Source organism: Medicago sativa, chromosome 4 (genome assembly GCF_051527215.1).
Source record: "Medicago sativa cultivar Bolivia chromosome 4, Bolivia_mono, whole genome shotgun sequence".
Taxonomy (NCBI): domain Eukaryota; kingdom Viridiplantae; phylum Streptophyta; class Magnoliopsida; order Fabales; family Fabaceae; genus Medicago; species Medicago sativa.
Window position 1 is genome coordinate 96,932,299 of NC_140752.1, and position 25,257 is coordinate 96,957,555.

At 35.2% G+C, this 25,257-nt stretch overlaps 2 protein-coding genes across 2 annotated transcripts; one reads left to right on the forward strand and one right to left on the reverse strand.

Annotated features, from left to right (window-relative positions):
* Positions 1–14,339: 14,339 nt before the first annotated feature.
* Positions 14,340–15,256, forward strand: LOC146934298 (uncharacterized). The gene is made up of 2 exons (XM_085706165.1): positions 14,340–14,908; positions 15,072–15,256. Exons 1-2 carry the CDS (start codon positions 14,384–14,386, stop codon positions 15,075–15,077), a joined length of 531 nt encoding a protein of 176 aa, XP_085562291.1. The 5' UTR covers positions 14,340–14,383; the 3' UTR covers positions 15,078–15,256.
* Positions 15,257–15,277: 21 nt separating this feature from the next.
* On the reverse strand, positions 15,278–17,939 carry LOC146934299 (alpha/beta-Hydrolases superfamily protein). Its single transcript, XM_085706164.1, has 6 exons — positions 17,740–17,939; positions 17,587–17,648; positions 17,051–17,186; positions 16,855–16,927; positions 15,971–16,036; positions 15,278–15,779 (listed from the first exon to the last, which is right to left on the reverse strand). The coding sequence occupies exons 1-6, from the start codon at positions 17,880–17,882 to the stop codon at positions 15,567–15,569; spliced, it is 693 nt and encodes a 230-aa protein (XP_085562290.1). The 5' UTR covers positions 17,883–17,939; the 3' UTR covers positions 15,278–15,566.
* Between the last annotated feature and the right edge of the window lie 7,318 nt (positions 17,940–25,257).

A 25,257-nucleotide genomic window follows, 5' to 3' on the forward strand; every position in this document is an offset into this window, starting at 1 on the left:
ATTGCCACACAACTCTTGTATTTCCATCAACCCCTGTATTCCATTAGGAAAATGCTTGTTATCCCGACAAATTATATAGCGAGGATTTCACGAGTGTGTTTTTGCTTTTACCTTTCCTAACTTAAACACCTCCCCCTCCCTGATTTCCGGAAAAGGACAATTTTAATTGGCCAAAAAGTTTTCGTGGATGCCTCGGGATAACATTTGTCTGGACATATAGCACTACTGATTCCATTAATCCCCTAATCTAACGGTTACCAAAATTTCGTGATACCTTCGCTGTATGTTTTCTCGCTAGAAATAGCAGCACCCATTAATCTTTTTGTCCATTAGAGGAATTTAATGTGATAAAGTGGGTAGTATTGTTGAAGTATCTTAAATAAGATACAATATAAATTAATCAATTAATATTTGAATTTGAGACAACATTGAATAAAAATAAAAAAATAGAAAAATGTGGGTTGTTTGAGAGTTGTACTGTATAATTATTTAGTATTGGAATAACATGAATGATAAGAAAAATGTGTATGAGTTGTATAAGTATGATGGACATCAAAATATCAACAAATGTGACAGTTATGTTTATCTTTATCTCTATCTTACTTTTTATCTTTTGTATTTAACTTACTTTTCAAAAACACATACGAAAGACACTTTACAATGTATCTGACAACAATTTTTTTATGTTTGAAACATTATTTCTCTTATAATAACACGATAGAAGGGAAAACACAATACTTTTAATTTCACTTAAAAAAGTTAAACTAGATAAAATAAAACAGAAAGTGTTTATAGTATCCAAACGCTAAACGCCGAACACTATCTAAGAATACTTTCTGAAGGTGAGAAAAACACAAGAAGGGGGGTTGAATTGTGTTTTAGAAAAATTCTTCGTTTCTCCTAAAAACTGAACACACTGATCAGAAGCTAAGCGAGACAGCTTCTGAAGTGATAATCAGAATCTAAATGCAGCGGAATAAAACAGAGAGAGAGAGAAGAAGAACGACACAAAGCAATTATACTGGTTCCTTCCACAATCCGGAAGTAGTCCAGTCCCCCTTGCACTTCCAAGGAGATTTCACTATGAGTAATATCTGATTACAAATGCTCAAGCACACAAGCAAGAGACTTCCAATGCTCAAGCACACAAGCAAGAGACTTCCTTTGCTCAAGAACACAATCAAGAGACTTCCTGCTCAAGCACAACTGCAAGAGACTTCCTAACTAAACAAAATTACACAGAAAATTGTTTAAGGTTGAACACTTGATATACAATCAGAGGTGCTCACAATACAAATCAGATACAGACTCAATGGACTTAAGAATTTCTAAGATATGACTTTGAGACACAGAAATTCTAAGTGAATGCAGAACAATTTCAGCAGAGGTTTGGTACTTGTGAAAATCTTGTGAGTCTTTCGTTCAGCGTTCTTGCATTACCAATTCTCTAGGTCTTCACTCCTTTATATAGAGGTGTGAGAGAGACGTTGTGAAATTGCCAGCACACCAAAGAGTCGTTGTTGAAGCTTGATCTTTCACCAATAATCTTTTGCCTGATTTGGCTGTTGTCCTATGAAGAACAAATTTGAAATCCATTCCTTATCCAAAGGAACATCTATGCAGGCGAAACCGTATTCTGGAGCTGTTTTCTTGTCCTGTAGCGCGGACACAAAACAGAGTAGTGGAGAACGTGGTTGTACAATTCGTACAAAGTACAATGTCAACGCTTTCGTCCAAATTGCAAACACACGCCTTCAAACACCTTTGAAATGACCGTTGCAAACTCCACTAATCCTTTGTTTGTGTTTTCGAATCCAATAGACAGCTTTTGCATTGATAATTCTTCAATTCTTGATTCTTTGCAAATCCAGTTGATATTCAGCTTCTGGTGAAATGGCTTCTGATGAGGCAGCTTCTGATGATGCAGCTTCTGATGATATGACTTCTGCAGCTTCTGATGACGCAGCTTCTGATGATGTGGCTTCTGGACCTCTTGTCTTCAGAAGCACTATTCTTCAGGAGCAGCTTACTTCAGGAGCGCTATTTCTTCAGGAGCAGCTTGACTTCAGGAGCGCTTTTTCTCTTCAGTAGCAAGTTGCCTTCAGGAGCGTCCAAGCTTCAAATTTTTGTTGTTTCCATAGCTCTTTATTTGCTCATTCAGAACCAATGATGATGTAACTTTATAATTATGGTCCTGTACACTTGAACAAATATTAGCTAGTCCAATTTACAATTTTTAATACCTTGTTATCATCAAAACCCTTTAAGGTTCATTGTTAAACACATTTTGTTCCAACAATCTCCCCCTTTTTGATGATGACAAACAAAAGTATTTAAAATTGATCAATTGTTGTTAATCTAATTAACAAGTTGACTTTGGGGTTCTGAGGTTTGTAAGCTCAGAATCTGAGGTTTGTAAGCTCAAACTCCCCCTGAGTCTGATAGTCTATAAGGTGAGGTTTGTAAGCTCCCCCTAAGTTCTATCCAGGTTAATTAAATTCATTTTTCGCGCAATAATATTATCAGAGCTTAAAAACAAAATTGAATCATTGAAAGAATTAAGTTATAGATAAGAAGAATGGTTCAATTAATTTTACTTGAATTTTGATACTCCTTCGTTCGTTCATAGCTTATACCAATAAGGTAAAAAAATGATAGAAGGTTTTCAAAAATTTCAAATGCCATTAATGGGGCTCAGAGCCTTTAAATACTTGTCACATATACTCCCCCTTTTGTCATTATCAAAAAAAATTAAAATAAATTTATGCATAAAAGACAAAAAGATATGAGAAAAACTCAAACAGGAGAGAGTATAAAAGAAAGTGAGCTAAATAAGTCAGAGCAAAATATATGAACATGTATATCAATTGTCAGAAGCAGCTAAACAGTCAGAATCAGTAAGCATTCAGAAGCAAGAGAAATAAGACAAGATGGTTTCAGAAGCAAGGACTAAGAAATTTTAAAACAGACAACAAACAAAGAAAAACACAAGGGTGTGCAACTAAGGGTTGGTTTGTTGTTGTTTCTTCATCTCTTCCATTTCTTCAATCTTCTTCTTCAACAGTTCTTCAAGTTGTTGTTGCCTCTGAAGAAGAGCTTGTTCCCTTTCTCTAGCTTCTTGCTGCTGCTGTGCCATCTGTTTCTTCAGAAGCTTACACAGCCTTGCTTCTCTGGTCAAGTAATCCGTTTCAAAGAAGAAAGGCTGGTTTGCCAGGAGCAGTGTAGAACTTCTTACTCTAAGACTCTGATTCACTTGCTCCATTAGCCTTCTGACTGAAGCTTGCTTGACTCTGATGCATTTGGCCTTGATTTCTTCAATAACCCCAGCTGCCCGGTTTTGAAGAGATGCCCAGGAGTCTTCATATGCACCTGTGAGATCAATTGTCCTTCTTTGATCCACCAGATTATGCATCTGACTCAAGATTGTGAGAAGCTCAGAATTAATATATCCAGATTCCAGGATGTTTGTGGGTGGATGATCAAGGGTTTCAAGATCAGAATCACTGATTTCTAAATCTTGAATGGGGTTAGGAATTGGAAAGGTAAGGTGTGTTTGTGTGTTTGAAGACGAAGGCTGGTCAGAATCAATGTGTGTGGTGGAGGTTGAGTCTTGAACATTGACTTGAGAGATGTCAACATCCATGGGAGTTGGTTCTGGAGAGTGTTCAGGTAAAGGTTGAAATTCAGTTTCAGTTGGTGGTTGTTGTAGTGAAGTTGTTGTTTGATTGTTGAGTTGGTGGTCAATGATGGCTATTGGTGATTGTGGGGGTGTTGTGGGTTTTTGTGGTTCAGGTGTTTGTTGATGGGGGTTTTCTGAAACAACATTTTCAGAAGCAGCTGCTTCTGGAGTTGCTTCAGAGGCCTTTTCTGTTGTAGACTCAACATTTTCTGGAGGAATCATGTTGAGAGGTTGAATGTTAAGAGGTTGAGGGTGAAGGCGAAAAATAGTATCAATGACTCTTTCTCTCTGCTCAGCCAGTTCAGCCAACTTCTCATTAATTATGTGACCAACTGGTTCATAAGTAGTTGACTGAGAGGGCTTATCGTTGGTTTTGGTTGATGTTGATTGGCTTTTTACTGGTTTTCGAAACAGTTGAGCTAAGGGTATATCATCATCAGAATCATCAGAGTCTGATAATGATTTGGATGCGGAATCTGATGATATATTAATTACCTTCTCTGGTTCAGGATCAGAATCCTCTTGAGCAAACTCACTGGTCATCTGCAACATTTTCTTGGCTTCTGAGACTACAGACTCTTGTAGCTCAGCAGCAATTTCCAAGACTTTTTCAGCTGCTGCCTTCTTCTCTTGTAACTCCTTTAACTCCAAATCAGAAGCATCTTGAGCTGTAGAGGTGATATGAGGAAAATCCTTGGTCCTCCTCAAGGCTGGCTTCCTCTTCCTCTTTGGTATAGCAGGTTGATCAAGAGAAATGCCAACATCCATGATCGACCTGGAATCCATGTCTTCAATGGCTTCTTCAATAGAAGGTACTGATGAACTACCAATTTTGAGCTTGTCAGTAGCAACTTTTGCCTTTTTAGCAGGTTGTTCAACCTCTAGATATTGCTCTGCAGTTATCTTCCTTTTTGACTTTCTGCCTCTGGCTCGTGGCAGAGCACCACCATACATTTCCTCTGGAATATCTTCCAATCTGATTCTCTCATTGGTTGCCTCAAAATGTTCCTTGATATAGTACATCTGCACTTCAATGGGATCCTTCTTGCAGATGGGTGGAAAGTCCTTCATAAGATCAGACTTAACAAATGATTCACTTAAATCAGTTTGAAGTTTGGTGACTTCACTGATTAGCTTCATATTCAAGAGAGTATGAGCATTAATGAATTTTCCAGTTTTTGTGTCAAGTAGCTGATCTGTGAAGCCTTGAGATTGACTGAGACTGTCCAAGATACCTCCTTGATAGAATATCTCTGAGAGGAGTCTTCCATAAGGAACCAAGGGTTTATCCAGTAGCTGACTCTGTTTCAAACACTCTACCAAGTACTTGAACATGTATTTGGGCACATTCACCTTTTCCTTCTTGATGAAGTGCTGGAGAAGGACCTTCTGAGCTAGATTTGGTTTCACACAGTCACCACTTGGAAACAGGTTCTCATTCTGAATCTTCAGAAGCATCTTAGTTTTCATGCTCAATTCAGCATATTTCTTCTCCTTCTCAGAATTGTATATCACCAAGTTGGCTTGCTTTTTCCAAATGCGTTTTTCAGCAGCATCTGAAAGATCAATTCCAGAGTAGTATCCAGAGGCTGCAGCCTTGAGAACATACTCTATGTGCCATTGTGCAAGTCTTACTGGAATACCACAGATGCTGGACCTGATTTCATCTTCAACAAATGGCGCAAGACCCATTTCTTCTCTTGTTTTCCCTTCTAATTCAGGATACATTAGCACCATCTGACTTACCTCAGCTAAGGATGCCGCTTTGTTGTAGAATTTTGCTCTTACCCAGAAGTGTCTAACCAGAGCTTCATATGTTGGTCCATTCAACATTTTGAAATAATCCATGAGTCCTTGCTCTTCATAGTAGCTTCTGATTGAACACCTATGAAAATTCAGAGAATCAAAGTCCACTGGATTCTCTATCTGAACCTGCAAATCCCATTCTTCCAATTTCATGCTTCTTCCTCTGTAGTCATATTCAGGGACCATTCGTGAAGTAGATACTGAATCTTCTCGTTGCGAGCTTGATGATGCCATTTGATGATTGACGAAGACTTGAAGAAGATGAAGATTTTAGGGTTCTAAGGTTGAGAGAATGCGCTTACTTCGCAAGAGGTTTGAGAGCAAATGTGTTTGTTGTGAGTGAGTAGTGTGTGAATTGACAAAGTGTTAAAAGTAAAACGATTGCAATTCAAAAGAGACAAACAAACATAACATTAATGACAAAATTGGGGGCGCGTGAAAAGTACTTTCAAAGCTTTTAAATCATCATTGCCCTTTTAGTTATACACCAACACATACAGGCCACGTAAGAAGTTCACAGAGTAACTACCAAGTTAGTGGGCCAAAAGTTACTTTTTAAAAGGTAACTTCCAACGTTTCCACTAATTCAACTATTCAGAAGCAATAAATCCAGCTTCTGGACTTCAGATGCTGACGTCATCATCAGAAGCGAGTTTTCCTCAGAACCTCAATAAAGAGCTTCTGATGGACTACTGCTTCTGAACTAACTTCAGAACCTAAAATCCTATTCAGGAGCAAGCAAGCATTTAATCAGATACAAAGTGCATGTTCAAATTTTTCTTTATAAAATCAAATCTTTCAACAGTTAAAGGCTTAGTAAATATATCAGCCCATTGATTTTCAGTATCAATGAATTGTATATCTAAAATTCCTTTTTGAACATAATCTCTGATAAAATGGTGTTTGATTTCAATGTGCTTCGCTCTTGAATGCAAAATTGGATTTTTAGACAAACAAATAGCAGCAGTATTATCACAATAAATGGGAATACTGTTAGCAGTTATCTGATAATCTTCCAACTGATGTTTCATCCAAAGTAGTTGTGTACAACAACTTGCAGCTGAAATGTATTCTGCTTCTGCTGTAGACATAGCAATAGTTGTTTGTCTTTTGCTAGCCCAGGATATAAGATTATCACCCAGAAATTGACAATTGCCACTGGTTGACTTTCTTTCAATCCTATCACCAGCATAATCAGCATCACAGAATCCAATTAGCTTATAATCTAAGGATTTCCTATAAAGGAGTCCAAGATTGGTTGTTCCTTTCAAATACCTGAAGATTCTCTTGACAGCAGTCATATGAGATTCTCTAGGATCTGATTGGAATCTTGCACACAAGCATACACTGAATAAAATATCTGGCCTAGATGCAGTGAGGTATAACAAAGAACCAATCATACCTCTATACAGCTTCTGATCTACTTTAGTTCCTTCATCTTCTTTGCTCAGGTTGCACGTAGGATGCATTGGAGTGTTCATCACTTTACAATCTTCAAGTTTGAACTTCTTCAGAAGCTCCTTTGTGTACTTTGATTGATGAACATAGACTCCATCTTTGCATTGATTGATTTGAATGCCAAGGAAGAACTTCAGCTCTCCCATCATGCTCATTTCAAATTCATCCTGCATTAACTCAGAAAATTCCTTGCAAAGAGATGCATTAGTAGAACCAAATATTATATCATCAACATATATTTGCACAACAAGAATATCTTTCCCAAGGGTCCTTCTGAAGAGTGTAGTGTCAACCTGTCCTCTCTTAAAATCATTTTTGATTAAGAAATTACTTAGTCTATCATACCAAGCTCTGGGAGCTTGTTTCAAGCCATATAGTGATTTCTTCAATTTAAAAACATGGTCAGGATATTTAATATCCTCAAATCCAGGAGGTTGCTTAACATACACTTCTTCTTCTATGACACCATTGAGAAATGCACTCTTGACATCCATCTGATATAATATTATGCCATGATTAACTGCATAGGAAAGAAGTAACCTGATTGCTTCCAATCTTGCAACTGGAGCAAACGTTTCAGTGTAATCAATGCCTTCTTGTTGACTATACCCTTGTGCAACAAGTCTGGCTTTGTTTCTTGTTACTTCACCTTGCTCATTCAGCTTGTTTCTGAATACCCATTTTGTTCCAATAATGTTCTTGTGCTGAGGTTTGGGTACCAGATCCCACACATCATTTCTTTGAAATTGATTCAACTCTTCTTGCATAGCTAGGATCCATCCATCATCTGAAAGTGCTTCATCAACTGTTGTAGGTTCAATCATTGAGATTAGTCCAATCATTGACTCTTCTTGTCTGAAATGTGATCTTGTTCTTCTTGGACTATCTTTGTTTCCAATGATTAGCTCTTCAGGATGTGAAGACTTGTGTTTGAATGTGTTTCTGGGAGGATCTTCTTGATGTGAGTCATCTTGTGCTTCATCAGAAGCAGCTTCATCTTGTGCTTCTGATGTGGGTTCAGCTTCTGGACTATCTTCAGACTCAGCTATCTGATCAGGTTCTGGAGTAGCTTCAGGAACCTGTATCTCTGCAAAACTTTCACCTTGCTTTGAAGTTTTATCTTCAAGCTCTTTGTCATCAAATTTAACGTGCATAGATTCTTCAACACAGAGTGTTTCTGAATTATACACCCTGTATGCCTTTGACCTTTCAGAGTAACCTAAAAAGATTCCTCTTTGGGCCTTGGCATCAAATTTCTTTAGGTAGAGCTTGTTGTTCAGAATGTAACATGTACATCCAAATTGATGAAAGTAAGAGATATTGGGTTTTCTTCCTTTAAAGAGTTCATATGCTGTTTTCTCCAAAATAGGTCTAATATAGATCCTGTTTTGAACATAGCATGCTGTATTCACTGCTTCTGCCCAAAAATGTTTTGGTAAATTGTTTTCATGAATCATGGTTCTGGCCATTTCTTGTAAAGTTCTATTCTTTCTCTCTACAACCCCATTTTGTTGTGGTGTTCTAGGAGAAGAGAATTCATGGAAAATTCCATGTTTTTCACAAAAAGCTTCAAATGGCTCATTTTCAAATTCTCCACCATGATCACTTCTGACTTTCAAAATTTTTGATTCTTTTTCAGATTGAATTTGAGTGCAGAAGCTACTGAATACATCACACGCAACATCTTTACTCTTTATGAATTTCACCCAAGTCCATCTGCTGTAATCATCAACAATGACTAATCCATATCTACTTCCATATAAGGATGCAGTACTTACTGGTCCAAATAAATCAATATGGAGTAATTCTAAAGGTCTTGAGGTTGAAACAATATCTTTTGTTTTAAAAGATGATTTCACAATTTTCCCTCTCTGACATGCACCACAGAGTGCATCTGAATAATAGTCAATGTCTGGTAGCCCTTTCACAAGTTGTAACTTACTAAGCTTAGAGATTAACCTCCAGTTAGCATGTCCCAACCTTCTGTGCCACATCCATTTCTTATCATTCACTGATAGTAGGCACATCACCTTCTGATCAGCCAGTTCAGAAAAATTGATTTTATAGACATTGTCAACTCTCTTTCCTTTGAACACAATGGATTTGTCTTCCTTGTTGATTACTGTACAGTTGGGTTTTTCAAAAAGCACATCATAACCATTATCACAAAATTGACTAATGCTCAAAAGGTTATGTTCAAGACCATCTACCAACCATACATTATTAATTGAGGTAGAGGAGTTACCAATAGTTCCTGTACCTATGATCTTGCCTGACTGGTTGCCTCCAAATTTCACATTTCCTCCCTCTTTCATTGTTAGGCTGAGGAACATGGACTTGTCTCCTGTCATGTGTCTTGAGCAACCACTGTCTAGGTACCATGATCTTTGCTTTGGCACTGCTCTTAGACATACCTGCATCATTGACATTTTTAGATTTAGGTACCCATTGTTCTATGGGTCCTGGAAGGTTAGTACTTAAGGCTTTACTCTTCACTTCTTGTACCTTGTGCTGTGAGTTGGGTTGCTTCTGATTAACCATCACCTTAGGTTTTGGTACTTCAGAAGCAGTAACTGTCTTCTTCTGAAACTTAGACTTCAGAACCCCAGATTTTGGTTTCACCAGACTCTGAGGAATAGGTTCTGATCTTTTCAGGATCCTAACCTTTGAAGTTTTGGAATCAGATTTGATCATAGCCTTTGACTTAGAGTTCTTTGGCTTTGAAGTAATCTTAGCCTTAGAACTAGAAGCTTCAGGTTCTGATTGAACAACAGTTTCCAACTCAGCCCCTTCTGGTACAAAGAATGTTTTCAGACCTTCCTTGATGCATTCACAACAAGACTTTAGATTGGTTTTCTCCAGTTTCACTTCTGGAAAACCAATTCCTCTGCCATTGTTCTTGTAAATGCTATAAATCATAGAAGCCACTCTGCTTCTGTCAATGCCAGATATAATAAAATCTTCAAGAGCAATTTCATGGTTACTTAAAGGTTTTTCATTACACTTTTCTTGTAGCTTCTGACATAAGAACCTGAGCTGATCTTCATATGTTTTACACATGAAGTCAAAGCCCCTAAGTCCTTGTTCAGAAGCTTTCAGATCCAATAAAGTTGATTTTTGCTGTTGTACCAAATCAGCATATTTTTCTTTTAAATCCTTCAACTCATTGGTTCTTACTTCAAAATGTGTAAGAAGTTCTTTAAGTGACTCAACAAGTTCATCTCTGGGAATTTTGGAATATACCTCGTTTTCATCTTCTGAGTCTGAATCTGACCCAGCTTCCGAAGTTGCTGTTGCTACCAACCCAACAACTACCTTTACATCTTCATCAGCTTCCTCTTTATCAGATCCAGATTCACTACCCAAATCATCCCAGGTTGCCATTAAACTCTGCTTAATCTGCTTCTTGAATTTGCTTGGTTTGAATGTAGACCTCTTTGACTTGTCCTTTGACTTTTCTCTTTGAAGATCAGGGCATTCAGCAATGAAGTGACCTGGCTTCTTACAGTTGAAGCATCCCTTCTGATCTTCTTTCCTTGAGCTTCTGGAGTTACCCCTTCTGGAGAGAAACTTTCTGTTCTTCTTGGCCAGATATTGAAGTCTGTTTGAGAGCATGGCCATTTCTGCAGCATCTGGTTCAGAGTCTGAACTTGACTGTTCTTCCTCTTCAGATTCAACCACTTTGAGAGCTTTTGATGACTTGCCTTTGGATGGAAGAGCTATTGATTTACTCTTCTTAGTAGACTCATGTTCATTAAGACTTAACTCATGAACTTTGAGAGAACTAACAAGATCTTCGACACTTAAAGTGTTTAAATCTTTAGCTTCCTCAATGGCAGTCACTTTTGGTCTCCATCTGGCAGGTAAGCTTCTGAGTATCTTGCTTACATGATCAGAAGCAACATAGCTCTTCTTTAGAATCTGTAGACCAGAAACTAAGGTTTGAAACCTTGAGTACATCTCCTCAATAGTTTCATCATCCTTCATTTTGAATAACTCATACTGATGTACAAGCAGGAGAGCCTTTGCTTCTTTGACCTTCTTGCTCCCTTCATAATTTGAACAGAGAGAAGCAAACATAGCTTTAGCAGTGGATTTGTCACTCATCTTCATGTATTCTGCTTTGGGTATGGCAGTGACAAGAGCTCCTCTGATAATATGATGCTTCTTGTAAAGTTTCCTCAGTTCTGGAGTATGTTTCTTTCTATCCACAACAGCTCCTTCTTCATCAAGGACTAAATCACCAACACCATCTTCCAGAATATCCCATAATTCTTCATCTAGGCTCATGATGTAACTGTAAAAGTTGGTCTTCCACCAAGAGAACTCTTCAGCATCTCCATTGAACTTTGGAACTTTTCCAATACTGGTTTTCTTACTATCACTATAATCATGTGAGACATGTTTATAGCTAGTATCACCAGGACCAGTAGGAGTAGGAGTAGACATGTTTTTCTCAGATCTTTGACTGTTGCACGGTTAAGTGTTACACAACAGACCAAGGCTCTAGATACCAATTGAAGGTGAGAAAAACACAAGAAGGGGGGTTGAATTGTGTTTTAGAAAAATTCTTCGTTTCTCCTAAAAACTGAACACACTGATCAGAAGCTAAGCGAGACAGCTTCTGAAGTGATAATCAGAATCTAAATGCAGCGGAATAAAACAGAGAGAGAGAGAAGAAGAACGACACAAAGCAATTATACTGGTTCCTTCCACAATCCGGAAGTAGTCCAGTCCCCCTTGCACTTCCAAGGAGATTTCACTATGAGTAATATCTGATTACAAATGCTCAAGCACACAAGCAAGAGACTTCCAATGCTCAAGCACACAAGCAAGAGACTTCCTTTGCTCAAGAACACAATCAAGAGACTTCCTGCTCAAGCACAACTGCAAGAGACTTCCTAACTAAACAAAATTACACAGAAAATTGTTTAAGGTTGAACACTTGATATACAATCAGAGGTGCTCACAATACAAATCAGATACAGACTCAATGGACTTAAGAATTTCTAAGATATGACTTTGAGACACAGAAATTCTAAGTGAATGCAGAACAATTTCAGCAGAGGTTTGGTACTTGTGAAAATCTTGTGAGTCTTTCGTTCAGCGTTCTTGCATTACCAATTCTCTAGGTCTTCACTCCTTTATATAGAGGTGTGAGAGAGACGTTGTGAAATTGCCAGCACACCAAAGAGTCGTTGTTGAAGCTTGATCTTTCACCAATAATCTTTTGCCTGATTTGGCTGTTGTCCTATGAAGAACAAATTTGAAATCCATTCCTTATCCAAAGGAACATCTATGCAGGCGAAACCGTATTCTGGAGCTGTTTTCTTGTCCTGTAGCGCGGACACAAAACAGAGTAGTGGAGAACGTGGTTGTACAATTCGTACAAAGTACAATGTCAACGCTTTCGTCCAAATTGCAAACACACGCCTTCAAACACCTTTGAAATGACCGTTGCAAACTCCACTAATCCTTTGTTTGTGTTTTCGAATCCAATAGACAGCTTTTGCATTGATAATTCTTCAATTCTTGATTCTTTGCAAATCCAGTTGATATTCAGCTTCTGGTGAAATGGCTTCTGATGAGGCAGCTTCTGATGATGCAGCTTCTGATGATATGACTTCTGCAGCTTCTGATGACGCAGCTTCTGATGATGTGGCTTCTGGACCTCTTGTCTTCAGAAGCACTATTCTTCAGGAGCAGCTTACTTCAGGAGCGCTATTTCTTCAGGAGCAGCTTGACTTCAGGAGCGCTTTTTCTCTTCAGTAGCAAGTTGCCTTCAGGAGCGTCCAAGCTTCAAATTTTTGTTGTTTCCATAGCTCTTTATTTGCTCATTCAGAACCAATGATGATGTAACTTTATAATTATGGTCCTGTACACTTGAACAAATATTAGCTAGTCCAATTTACAATTTTTAATACCTTGTTATCATCAAAACCCTTTAAGGTTCATTGTTAAACACATTTTGTTCCAACACTTTCCAATATAGTCAACAGATACATTGTTTGTTGCAATTCGAGTTGAATTGGTTAAAAAAACCTCATCTTCTCCTTGAGTGAGTTCAACTCTCAAAATCCACTAAAAAACACGTATGCAGCTTTTTATGAGATCCTCTAATGTTATAGGAACTACTTGAGTGGTAATGTAAAACTATATTCTTCTTTCGGAATAAAATATAATAAAAAGTTGTTTAAAAAGTTGATGTGTGTGGTTAAAAATTAATCATCATACATTAATTTTTTAAAACTATCATTTTTGTTTATATTTAATTTTTTTTGTAGTTGTTTATATTTCATTCTAAAAAGAGTAGGTGTGGTTTAGTTGATTTTATGATAAAATTTTGTTTATGAGGATCGATCAACAATCCCTTTTTTCAGTTTTACAGGGGGAAAAAATTTATGAACATTTTTAGAGATTAATTTTACTTCAAGAAACTTCACCTTAATATTATTTAGGCTAAAAAATTATGTTAATTATTTTAATAAAAATTAATTACAAATATATATAATTTACTTGGATTTTCCATGTCATACACTTAACTTTCAGCTCATCTATTTTTAACGGAAGGTAAACTAAAAGCTAGCTTTGCAAACGGCTTAACATTTAAAGGATAGTTATGAGAAAAAATAACTTAAATGACTTGTATGTTACAAACGCAAAACTTAAAGAGCTTTTGATGTAACTTAGCCTATTGTTTATAAGGAACGATCAAATAAGAAACTTAATTTTAAAGTCAGAGTTTTGAGATGTCTTAAATACTTACTTTTAAATTAATACAACTTTCATTATTATTCTAGTTTTTTTACTCATTATTAATATTCTTGTTATACAATTATAAATCATAAAATTTAGTCATTTTCAAACAATGAAATTAAAATTTAGTCATTTTCAAACAATGAAATTAGCTAGCTATTAAAATTACAAAGTTTATGATTCTCTTATACGTGAGATAAAAATATTTTGGAATAATTTTCAAGATATTCTAAAATTGACTGAAAGGGACAAAATTGAACAATTTTAATAACAAAACTGACCTGAATATGAGTTGTTTACTAAAAGCATAAATGGCATATTATCTTTTATTTTCTTAAAATAAAATTCTTGGTCCACAATTTGTGTGGGAACTTATTCATGATGTTTGCATGATCTCTGATGCTAATTCCGACATTATTAGGTTCTTTCACATAATTTAATTGCAGATACGTTCTGAAATGACACAGAATAAGTTCTGCTCTCTGCTTTGCTGATAAAATGATAAGACTGCTTTTTTTTAGGCCATATTTCGAATAGCATAATTGAATAGTTAATTTATTTCTCCACTATGGGAGGAGAGGATGAGCTCCACTCACTCTTGTTATGCCAATAAAAGGCCCTTGATGCAAAACTACCCTGCAACTTCATAGAAATCAATCTGAGCAAGCAACATTAACTATTGCAATGGCTTCAGCTCAGTCTGTGAAACCATCTGCTGCCATTGAAGTCTGCCAACCAAAAACCCAGCACAGCTCGATCGGCCAAAAAATATCTGAGATAACAAACAAGGCCTTCAAAGGACACCATGCCCGCCATGGCAGTACTCAGAATCAAGTCCAGAACTGCAGCTCCCAAAGTCAGGTTGAATCAAATGGCCACAATGGCTCCAAAACAGAAACTCACCACTATGGTCAGACTCAGACCCAACACGACAAGAAGCATGGTGTCACCAAAACCCATATTACAGTTTGTGTAGTTCAAGCAGAAATCACTGAAACCAAAGAAGGCCCTTATCCTTATGGTGCAACTACAACATGCTTTGGGGCTCCTAAGAAAAATAGAGAGCTCAACAATAAGAAGGATATGAATTTGTTCCGGAGGATTAAGAATGGAATGACCCGCAATAACGGTGAGGGAGACAACAGCGGCAGCAGTGATAGCGAAAGTGACAATGAAAAGAAATGTCCAAAGACAAAGCCAAAGCCAAAGGTAGGTGACTTAAAAGACACAAAAGTTCTCAACACACAAGCTCATCCAAATAATAACGTGAAAAAGAAATGTTATACATTAAATGCATGCATGTTCAATTAGACCGAGTTTATTTTGTTCCATTGATTTGTTTACTGATTTCTGTTTTTGATTGTGTCTGCAGAATTAATGCATGGAACTAGAAGCTGCAAATGGGATGCAACTGAACAAAGTTTATTTAATTATATTAAAACATATTTATAATTTGATATCATTGTTGCACCCAAAATAACTAGGGCAACTAAAGGCCAATATTTCACTTGTCTGCTTGTACCTTATGATGAATAAAAGATGTTGAACTTTTCCTAATTTCTCTGGTATGTTCCATAGTAGGATTTCAAATGTCTTTGTTACCAACTTACCAAGTCTTAACACATATGTAAAACTGCATTAAATTAAATACAACCCTGTCGTTATCAAGTAGGCTTCTAATACTGTGAAAACAACAGAGTCATATATGTCTACTCTGCTACCAAGGGCATAAACATGACCAAATCACCAAAAGTATAATTACAGCCAACTGGCAAGAACAGGGCCTAGATTACTACCAAGCTAGATACAAAAAAGTGTATATACAAACCTTGGTACGCTATAGAATCGACTTAAGATGGGGGCATCATCATCCTTCAAGAGATTTGGAAATGAAAGCGGCAATGGCCTTCACAGCAGCAACTTCGGCTTCATCCTGAGTGGAACCCTTTGCTTGCAGATGCTTCTTACCAACCTTAAAAGAGTGGTCACCACCATCAATGACATGCAGCTCATTGAGCGCTTTCATCTTCTTTCGAGTGGTCTCTAACTTCTCAAGTGGACAGAGACCATCCTTGCTGCCCTGCTCAAGACACACACAAGACTAGCATTAGGAGACCAAAAATTTATCTGTGCATTACAGAATGTCATACTGATGGAAATTGAAAACACATCCATGGTTCATCCAATAGACTAACAGTGTATGAAACTGAGGAGCTATGACTACAGAACTATACCATACTGCAATGACAAGTTAGAAAAAGAGAACTCTACCTGGACAAACATTGTAGGAACTGTTAGCTGTAACAGTGTATCATCCCTAACCGCACCATTAATTCCCTGGAACAATGGCAACAAAATTGATGTAATACTTAATTATATTATCTTAAATTTGACCATATGTAGTAATGACAGTTTCTGTTTTACCAAAACACCCTAAGAAAACTAATGCACCAACCATAATTGCTTGAGTGTGGCATGCCAACAATTTCTGAACAGAAAACTGAAAGTCCAACAAGTGCAAATGATAGTGCAAGCCATGAAGAAATGAAGAGGAAAATATTCAAAGTAGCCTAGTACATATTTGAGAGCTCTACACGTGCTCCAAGAATGACAACTTCATCAATCGAGTTGGCAAACTAAGATGACTAGCTTAAGGCCAAACTCACCTATGAATAAATGCTATAGAAAAGCAAGACAATTCAAAAAAAAAAAAAAAAGAGATTAATGAGTAAACTTTAATTATCAACAAAGGGATGAAGTCAGTGTTGAAATCCAATGAGTGTGGCTCAGTTGGCAACATTTGCTAAGCTTGTACGTGAGAGGATCAAAGTTAGATTTCCACATATCACATTCTAGGGGAGAGACAGAATGTGAACAGCTAAGCTGAAAATCAAGGATGGTTTCATAGCCGGTCCAACAGTTTGAAGAAATGGAAGTACTGAAGGTGGCACTGAGGTCCAAAGACCCAAACTAAAGTGGATGTCGAATTTTCAACAAAATCACAAATGGGGTAAGGCATATGGCAACTAATATAAACAAATAATTTCAAAATTTCTTTAGTATCGCCGCCACAAAGTAAAAGGGGCAGAAAAAACATTCAATCAGTTCATTTTTGTAGCACAAAGATTAGCATGAAATTATCATAAAGATTAAACCTTTAATGGGTAGCCCAAGCATAGTACAGCGGAAACATTGATGTCTTCCATGCTAGCCACCATACATCCAACTCTACAATAAAATAAATGCAAACATAACTATCTTGCTAGCAATAATTTTTATTAGGACTTCCTCATGCAAACATATATGTCCAAATTAAAACTTCAAAAAATAATAATAATAACAACAATGCACCTTGAACCCATTGATTTGCCGGCCAGTACGAGAGGATGACCAGGGAACTTAGTTGCAGTTTCCTTCACGATATGTGAATGAAACTCCACCAACTTTTCTGCCTTAGGAGGAGCCCTCTTTTTCCCACCAGACATGTCTAGCAAATGACAAATTCATTAGATTCGCTTCGGAGTTAAAAAATACATACATCAAACAAGTAATCTAAAGGTTCACACTCGGTTCACTGAACTACAGATCATGATTTTTCACTAAAATAAATGCAAAACCTAGATAAAAAAAATCAACGAACTTATAAGGCACCGTTTGGATAAATATACAAGTGTTTATAACAAAAGATAAAATAAAGTCAAACGATTTTCATATAAGTTATAAATTGTTTTCATAAGATATCATAGAGATCTTATGGAAATAAACTAAAAACAACTTATGAATATGTTAGTAGATAAACTCAAATAAGTCAATTCAGACATGTGATTAGTTTAAGTGTAGTTGAATGATAAGTTAAATGAAATGGATTGGATTGGAAAGAAACTCACAAGGGTAGTCAAACGTGACAACATCAGTAGCATGTAAGGTTTCCTTCAACATACTCTTCCATCTATCACATGGAGAAAATACCTAATTATAATAAGATTCAACACATTTTATTTATAATTTTAAATTAAATGAATGAATAAAGAAAATGGAACCTTAGCATCCAATCAGAAGAGGAAGGAGCACCGGCACCGTGAGCGAAGATAACCACCGGTGACAGTTGTTTTAGCGGCGTTGATGATTCAATCTGGTTGTCTTTGCTCTGACGACGTCGCTTTGCAGCAGGCAATGAATCCATGGCTAAAGTTTCGTTTTGGAATTAGAAAAATAACCAAAATAAATAAATTGGATGAATGAATACACGCCCTCACTATCACTAATGTTATGTTGATTTTCGCGCCAAATATTCGTTTTCGCGCCAAAAAACGTATATGTGCATTCACACAGGGTTTCCGGGGTTGATGTGTTAGGTTTCAAGTGTGAATTATTAAGTCATATATTTTCTATGAAAGTTTAACTCGGTTGGTAAAGATAGTGCATAATATATGCAAGGTCCGGGTTCGAACCTCGGCCACCACAAAAAAATATATATATATTTTCTATGAATTGATAAAATGTTGGATATATAAAAAAATAGTTTTTTATATCTAATGTCTTAAGATTTTTTTGTAAAGATGTACTGTCTTTCGGTTGGGTAGTCTTGGTGTATTGGTTTGTTGTTGCTACTGCGTCCCTCGAACTCCCCAACAATTTATGCATGAAAGACCATCGTCATCTAATTAACCAATGTCTAACATTTGTTCTGTTTAAATTCTTAATTTTTAGATGATATTTGAAATTCCTTCATTTTAGTTTTGACAAAATGCTTCACAATATCCTTCATTTTAACATTTCAAAAAATTCTAAATCCAAAAATGGTAAAAATATATAATAATTTGAATTCCCTCAAAAAATTACATTTTGCATTTTTTGTTGACCAGTACTTCACCGCCGTCGCACGGTTACATCCTTCTTACCATGAAATTTTAAAAACTACTATTTGTAGAGTTAAATGAACGCACATTCTCGATATGATTTGGGAGTATTCCAAACACATGCATTAACTCTATACTCCCTCACCCAAACACACTCTAAGAATTGAGTAAAAACAAAATATGTGAGCCTGAGACAACATGGTCTAAAATAAAAAATAGAAGTTCGACATTTTTGTGTTTCTCTTCTAAATGGAATTTAACTTAATCGCAAGAAGGGAGAAAAGAAAAAAGGAAATTTAAAAACGTAATAGGGTCATATTCATAATCTAATGTATCACTCTCGAAGATCTTTATTGCCATGGTGGTAAGGATTTCTGCAAAATCACTACAACTCAATACATATAACAAACTTTCGTTCAAAGCAAAGAAAGATAAAAGTGAAACGTGATAGTCAAATATGATAGATGTGTATTCTATGTATAAAAAAACTTATCAGTAAGTTATCCATTCATCTTCTCCCGTAGCATGTTTGTGTTACACCAAATTTCACTCCTTTGTGTTCATCTTTGTGCTCCTATTAACTTGAGTCTGGTTGAAATCATCATTTTATCTCCTACAGGGACGAATCCCTTGTAGTTAAGGGTAGCTTTGGCTACCCAAAATTTTTCATTTTTATCGAATAACTAAATATATTAATATAGCTAGTTACCTCAGTAATATATTTTTTTTTTTTTTGGTACAAACCTCAGTAATATATTTTTAACTACCATAAATAAATTCATTTGTAAAAACTTAGAATAAATTAAAAGGTTAAAAAAATTACTTGATTAATAAACTTATTTGCCTTATATTTTGACATTTCGGTCTCTACAATAACTATAGTGAAAGCATTTTTAGCAATAAAAGTTATCAACATGCAAACAAAATGAACAATAGTTTAATACAAATAGTTTATTTATTGACGTTAAAAAATAAATTGTTGGTCTATTTAGTAAATATTCAATTATAAATATATTTGTCCTAGTGAGCTTAGCTCAGTTGGTATGGATAATGCATAAAATATGCAAAAGGTCCGGGGTTCAAACCCCGGCCACCACAAAAAAAAAAACATGTTTGACCCTTAAATTTAATATATAAAATTTTAAAAAAGATAATTTGTCTCTGTCTAGAAAAAATTATTTGTATTTAGCCCCCTCGCAGATAATTTGTCTCTGTCTAGAAAAAATTATTTGTATTTAGCCCCCTCGCAAAAATTAATCTAGCTTCGCTGCCAATCTCCTATTCAAGTTAAGACAATGCCTCAAATCAACATGTGATGATACACCATGACAACCAGTAACATTTCACGCTCCTCTTACATTATTCATCCTGCAATTATATTGTATGTTATATGTATCTAAAAAACCTTATGTCTAGCACCAATACCATCTTAACCTTCTCTTAAAATCTAGAAAAAATTATTTGTATTTAGCCCCCTCGCAAAAATTAATCTAACTTCGCTGCCAATCTCCTATTCAAGTTAAGACAATGCCTCAAATCAACATGTGATGATACACCATGACAACCAGTAACATTTCACGCTCCTCTTACATTATTCATCCTGCAATTATATTGTATGTTATATGTATCTAAAAAACCTTATGTCTAGCACCAATACCATCTTAACCTTCTCTTAAAATCTAGAAAAAATTATTTGTATTTAGCCCCCTCGCAAAAATTAATCTAGCTTCGCTGCCAATCTCCTATTCAAGTTAAGACAATGCCTCAAATCAACATGTGATGATACACCATGACAACCAGTAACATTTCACGCTCCTCTTACATTATTCATCCTGCAATTATATTGTATGTTATATGTATCTAAAAAACCTTATGTCTAGCACCAATACCATCTTAACCTTCTCTTAAAATTCGACACCTCGTCTATAATCTCAATGACAATTTAATCTTCAAATTTGTTTCCCTCCGTCTATTTCAAATTCAACTATAATTTGTCCCGAGATCTCAATATTTCTCAAGCACTCTGTTTCCTTTATTTTCCTCTCCCTCTCATTGTCTCTCTCCCTCCCTCTGGTGGTGAGGATAGACGAGGGTTTGTACGCGAAAGACTATGGAGAGTTAGGTTTTTACCGACTGAATTTTGATTGGATTTCTTTCACCTTCGGGTTCTTCTCTCTCTTCGTTTCTATCTTATTTTGTTTCTTCTTGTGCGTTTTCAAATTTTGTATTCATTTTATTTTGTATTTGGTCATGTTGTGGAAGATGAACTTATTTTTCATCCATGTCTCAAAGCGAGTTCAGTTGTTTCCCAACAAAATAAATCTCCCGCTCATGAACTAACACTTTTATGATGTGTTTTGTAAGTAATGAATTCTTTTTATTTTTGTTTTTAGTGATTTCCATTTTATGCGAGGTTTTCTTTGCATACAAGGAGTTTGATTTAAGTTTATATTTAATTTGCAACTTCAGAGAATATTTTATATGTTTTCCATATTGATTTTATAAATTGAACAGATATTGCGTAGTGGAAGCATCAGTACTAGAGCCTAGAGGCTTGGTTTTTTCTTTTTTGAGTTTGTTCAAAAGAAAATGTTAAGTTGCAATTTATTTGAATTATATGATTTTTTATGTTGTAATTAACTTGATTTGTTTGCACTTGTTTTGTGTTGTAGATTACATTGTAGCATGCTCTACTAAACAAATTAAAAAACTAAAACACGTAAGAGATAGATTTGTACAACTATTTTCAACATTAAAATAGCTTAGAAGTTGTGATCAACTAATTAATCAAACATAGGGATTCATACTCAAGCTTAAAATCTCCTAACAGCATCGTAATCAACATACACAACAAAATGCATCTCAACCAAAAAAATTACAACTTAACATATGCATCTAAACCAAGTAAATTACAACTTAACACTTTATTTGTTTTGAACAATCTAAAAAAAAAACAAAAAAAAAATCAACCCTTTGTTATACTTCAAAACACATTAAAACTAAATATATGAACTTTTTAAAAATATAAAACACGTCATAAAAATGTTAGGTCAATGAGTGAAAGATCCGTTGTTGTGGAGAAAAAAGCCGGACTAGTTATTTTGAGTCATAGATAAAAAAATAAGTCCCATCTTCCACAACAACAATTGCACCCAATTTAAAAAAAAAAAAATAATAAGTATTTGAAAATGCATTTGGGTTGGGGGAGATAAACCCAAAGGTGAAAAAAAAATTAAAACCTTAGCCTCCCGACAAAGCCTCAATCTCCATCATCTTCTACATACGAACCATAACTTAAACTCACCACATTGATAATAATTAGATAAGAAAAAACACTAAACTCACAAGTCAAAAACACAAATAAAAATTAAGATTAAATAAATGGTGGAGAATTTAGGGGAATATGAGTGGAAGGAAGAAGAAGATAGAATGGGGGAGGACAAGCTGTGTGTTAGAGGGAGGGAGGGAGGGAGGGAGGGAGGGAGGGAGGGAGGGAGGGAGGGAGGGAGGGAGAGAGAGAGAGAGAGAGAGAGAGAGAGAGAGAGAGATCTTTAGAGAATTAGATGAGATGAGAGTGGTTGTTGTGTGAAGGGAGATGAGAAAAGGTAAGAGAAGTTATATATATATATATATATATATATATATATATAGAACATATACTATGAGAATGACATTCTTATATGAGAATAGTGAGAATGAATAAGAGCCATGAGATTAAAAAGCATTGGTTGAGATTAAAACATTCCTAAATGAGTCATTTGTCATTAACATCATGATATAATTGTGATTTTTATTGTATCAATAATATTCTTTTTTTAAAAAGGGTGTCATTATTATTCATTTATTTCGGTCATCATCTCTCTCCATGGTCTTCATCTCCTCCATTGAAAAATTCCTAATTTCCATTTCAAGATATCAATACTTCAATGGTTTCCTTTAGAATTCGGTTCTTATCACACTATAGAAATACACATTCATCCCTTTCTTTGATTTCAATTTTTTTCCTTCTAAATTGTTGTCTTTTGTAACCATGTTTTTATTCTATTTTGTCGTGATCCAGATTGATCCATGAGGAAGAAGCTTGATACTCATTTCACTAGTTTTTTTTATGAAAAAGATATGTTCTAAGAAGCTTTTTTTTTAAGCAAATGTTCTATGAAGTTTGATTAATGATGATTCAGAATTATATTTTAGGAATGTTGAAAAAAGGAATACTAAAGACAAAACATAATTATATAATGATATCAATGACAAATGACTCATTTAGGAATGTTTTAATCTCAACCAATGCTTTTTAATCTCATGGCTCTTATTCATTCTCACTATTCTCATATAAGAATGTCATTCTCATAGTATATGTTCTCATATATATATATATATATATATATATATATATATATATAAAGAGAGAGAGGGAGAAGAGAGAGAAAGAAGTATAAGTGTGAAATAAAAGAAAATGTGGGAGGAAAGATATATATATATACGAGTTAGGATCTGTTGACACCAAATCTCAACCATTCATTTAAGTTTGATCAAAGGTGCGTAATTCTCATCAAACGATCTCCATAAATTTCAAACTTTCTTGATGCACCGAATCACACTCTTTATTTTCAACCTTCAATAGCCTGGGTTCATCGCTCAACTGAATCTCTTTATATGTGATGGGTTTCACAATCTCTCAAATCTCAGGAACCTTTTATTCTCTCTCCCGTTGATTCCCCATCAATGGTTTTTGCTCTATCTTGGCAGCATAATTAAACCAATTGAGTTGTTTGTGATAGAGAACTGGAAGCAATTCAACTTAACTCAATTAGGCGTTTAGGGGAAAAAATTACATGATTTGGCGAATTCCAACGGAGGTCCAATCCAAATTCTTCCATGATTCACTACCTTCTTCCAATGGAAAAAGATTAACAAATTGATATAAACAAGGAGGCACAACCCAAGAATCTCGTACTTTTGAACAACACAAAAAATTAATTTAATCTTACAAATTTATCTTTATTAAAATATATTGGCTCAACTTCTAAAAAAGTTCATCAATTTAAAGCTTCGTGGTGTTCCGATCAAGGTTGTGCTACTTAGAACAGATCAAGGTTGTGTTGGTTAGAACAAAACATTGAGTGCAAGAGAGAGGGGGATCCAGCAAACATCAAGCCTTGTTAAATTTCTAGCCTTTAGATCAAACGATATGGACGGCGAGGATTTGATGTCAATATAACCGTTGACACCTAGGTGTCAACGAATCCGGACTCACACACACACACACACACACACACACACACACACACACACACACACACACACACACACACATATATATATGGGTTTTGTTACAAGCCACCATTTGGTGGTGTCTTTTAACAAGTCACACCTTAAGGTGTGATTTTCACTTTTTAGTTATAACTTTGCTAAAAGACACCTTCATAAAAGTAAGTTGGTGTCTTTTCGCAAATGCTCATAGAGTAACTTGATAAAAGACACTTTCATAAAAGGTGTCTTCTAGCATAACCCTATATATATATATATATATATATATATATATATATATATATATATATATATATATATATATATATATATATATATATATATATATAGAGAAATGATATTTTGACAATCACTTTTTGACAACTTTCTCTCTCATACTCGCATGATGTTGTTATCCTCTCTCTTCCTTTTTCTCTCTCCATTGTTTTTGACCAATAAGAAGTGAGAAAAACAAGGTTGTCAACAAAGTTGTCATCAAATGGATGTCAAAATATCATTATATATATATATATATATATATATATATATATATATATATATATATATAATATGTGAAAGAAGATTGAGATTTAGAAGTGAATTATTGTTTTTAAACTAGAACAGAAAGAAAGCAATTTGAAGACAAAATTTCCCTAGAAAAAGATTAGTTGTCAAATTATAAGCAAGTGTTAGACATTAGTTTTTTAGATGTAAAATAATTCAATCATGTTACAAAGGGAAATAAACTGTTATTCTTTTTGGGGAATTAGTCACTTTAGTCCCTGAATGGGGAACGATTCGTCAATTTAGTACCTGAATGCAGATAATATGCAAAACAGTCCCTGCATGGTCAATTTCAGGGACTAAAGTGACTAACGAAGTCTACATTCAGGGACTAAATTGACTAACGGAGTCTGCATTCAGGGACTAAATTGACTAACGGAGTCTGCATTCAGGGACTAAATTGACTAACAAAGTCTACATTCAGGGACTATTTTGCAATTTATCTGCATTCAGGGACTAAATTGACGAATCGTTCCCCATTCAGGGACTAAAGTGACTAATTCCCCATTCTTTTTTGATCTCTCACAAAACCGTACACTACCTTTCCTTTTATGGATTCATGGGTACCATAAAATTGGTGAAAAATAATTCTTGCCGAAAATTCGAGTTAAGTATAGGATTGTAAAATCTCTTCAATCTAACACCTCAAAAATGATTAATAAATAGATCTCGCCAATAATCTATACTATTATTACCTTAAAATAAAATTCATTCATGGGAATCAGAGAGAAGAAAAGAAGAGTGAGAGACAATGTTTTTAGAGTCATTTTTCCCTATAATCACCCAAACGGGGGCTGCTTATATGAATCCTGTTTCAAAATTTTATTTATTATTCATAAATATGCTCTGTGAAGAATAAAAAAAACAAATAAAAACATGAAATTC

What these genes read in the sequence shown, in the direction of transcription:
- LOC146934298 (XM_085706165.1), top strand. Translation starts at nt 14,384, where the DNA reads ATGGCTTCAGCTCAGTCTGTGAAACCATCTGCTGCCATTGAAGTCTGC.
- LOC146934299 (XM_085706164.1), bottom strand. Translation starts at nt 17,882, where the DNA reads ATGGATTCATTGCCTGCTGCAAAGCGACGTCGTCAGAGCAAAGACAAC. An exon ending in TGTCACGTTTGACTACCCTT is followed by an intron (nt 17,187 to 17,586) that starts GTGAGTTTCTTT and finishes GTCATTTGCTAG; the next exon opens with ACATGTCTGGTGGGAAAAAG. An exon ending in GCTTGGGCTACCCATTAAAG is followed by an intron (nt 16,037 to 16,854) that starts GTTTAATCTTTA and finishes CCATTGTTCCAG; the next exon opens with GGAATTAATGGTGCGGTTAG.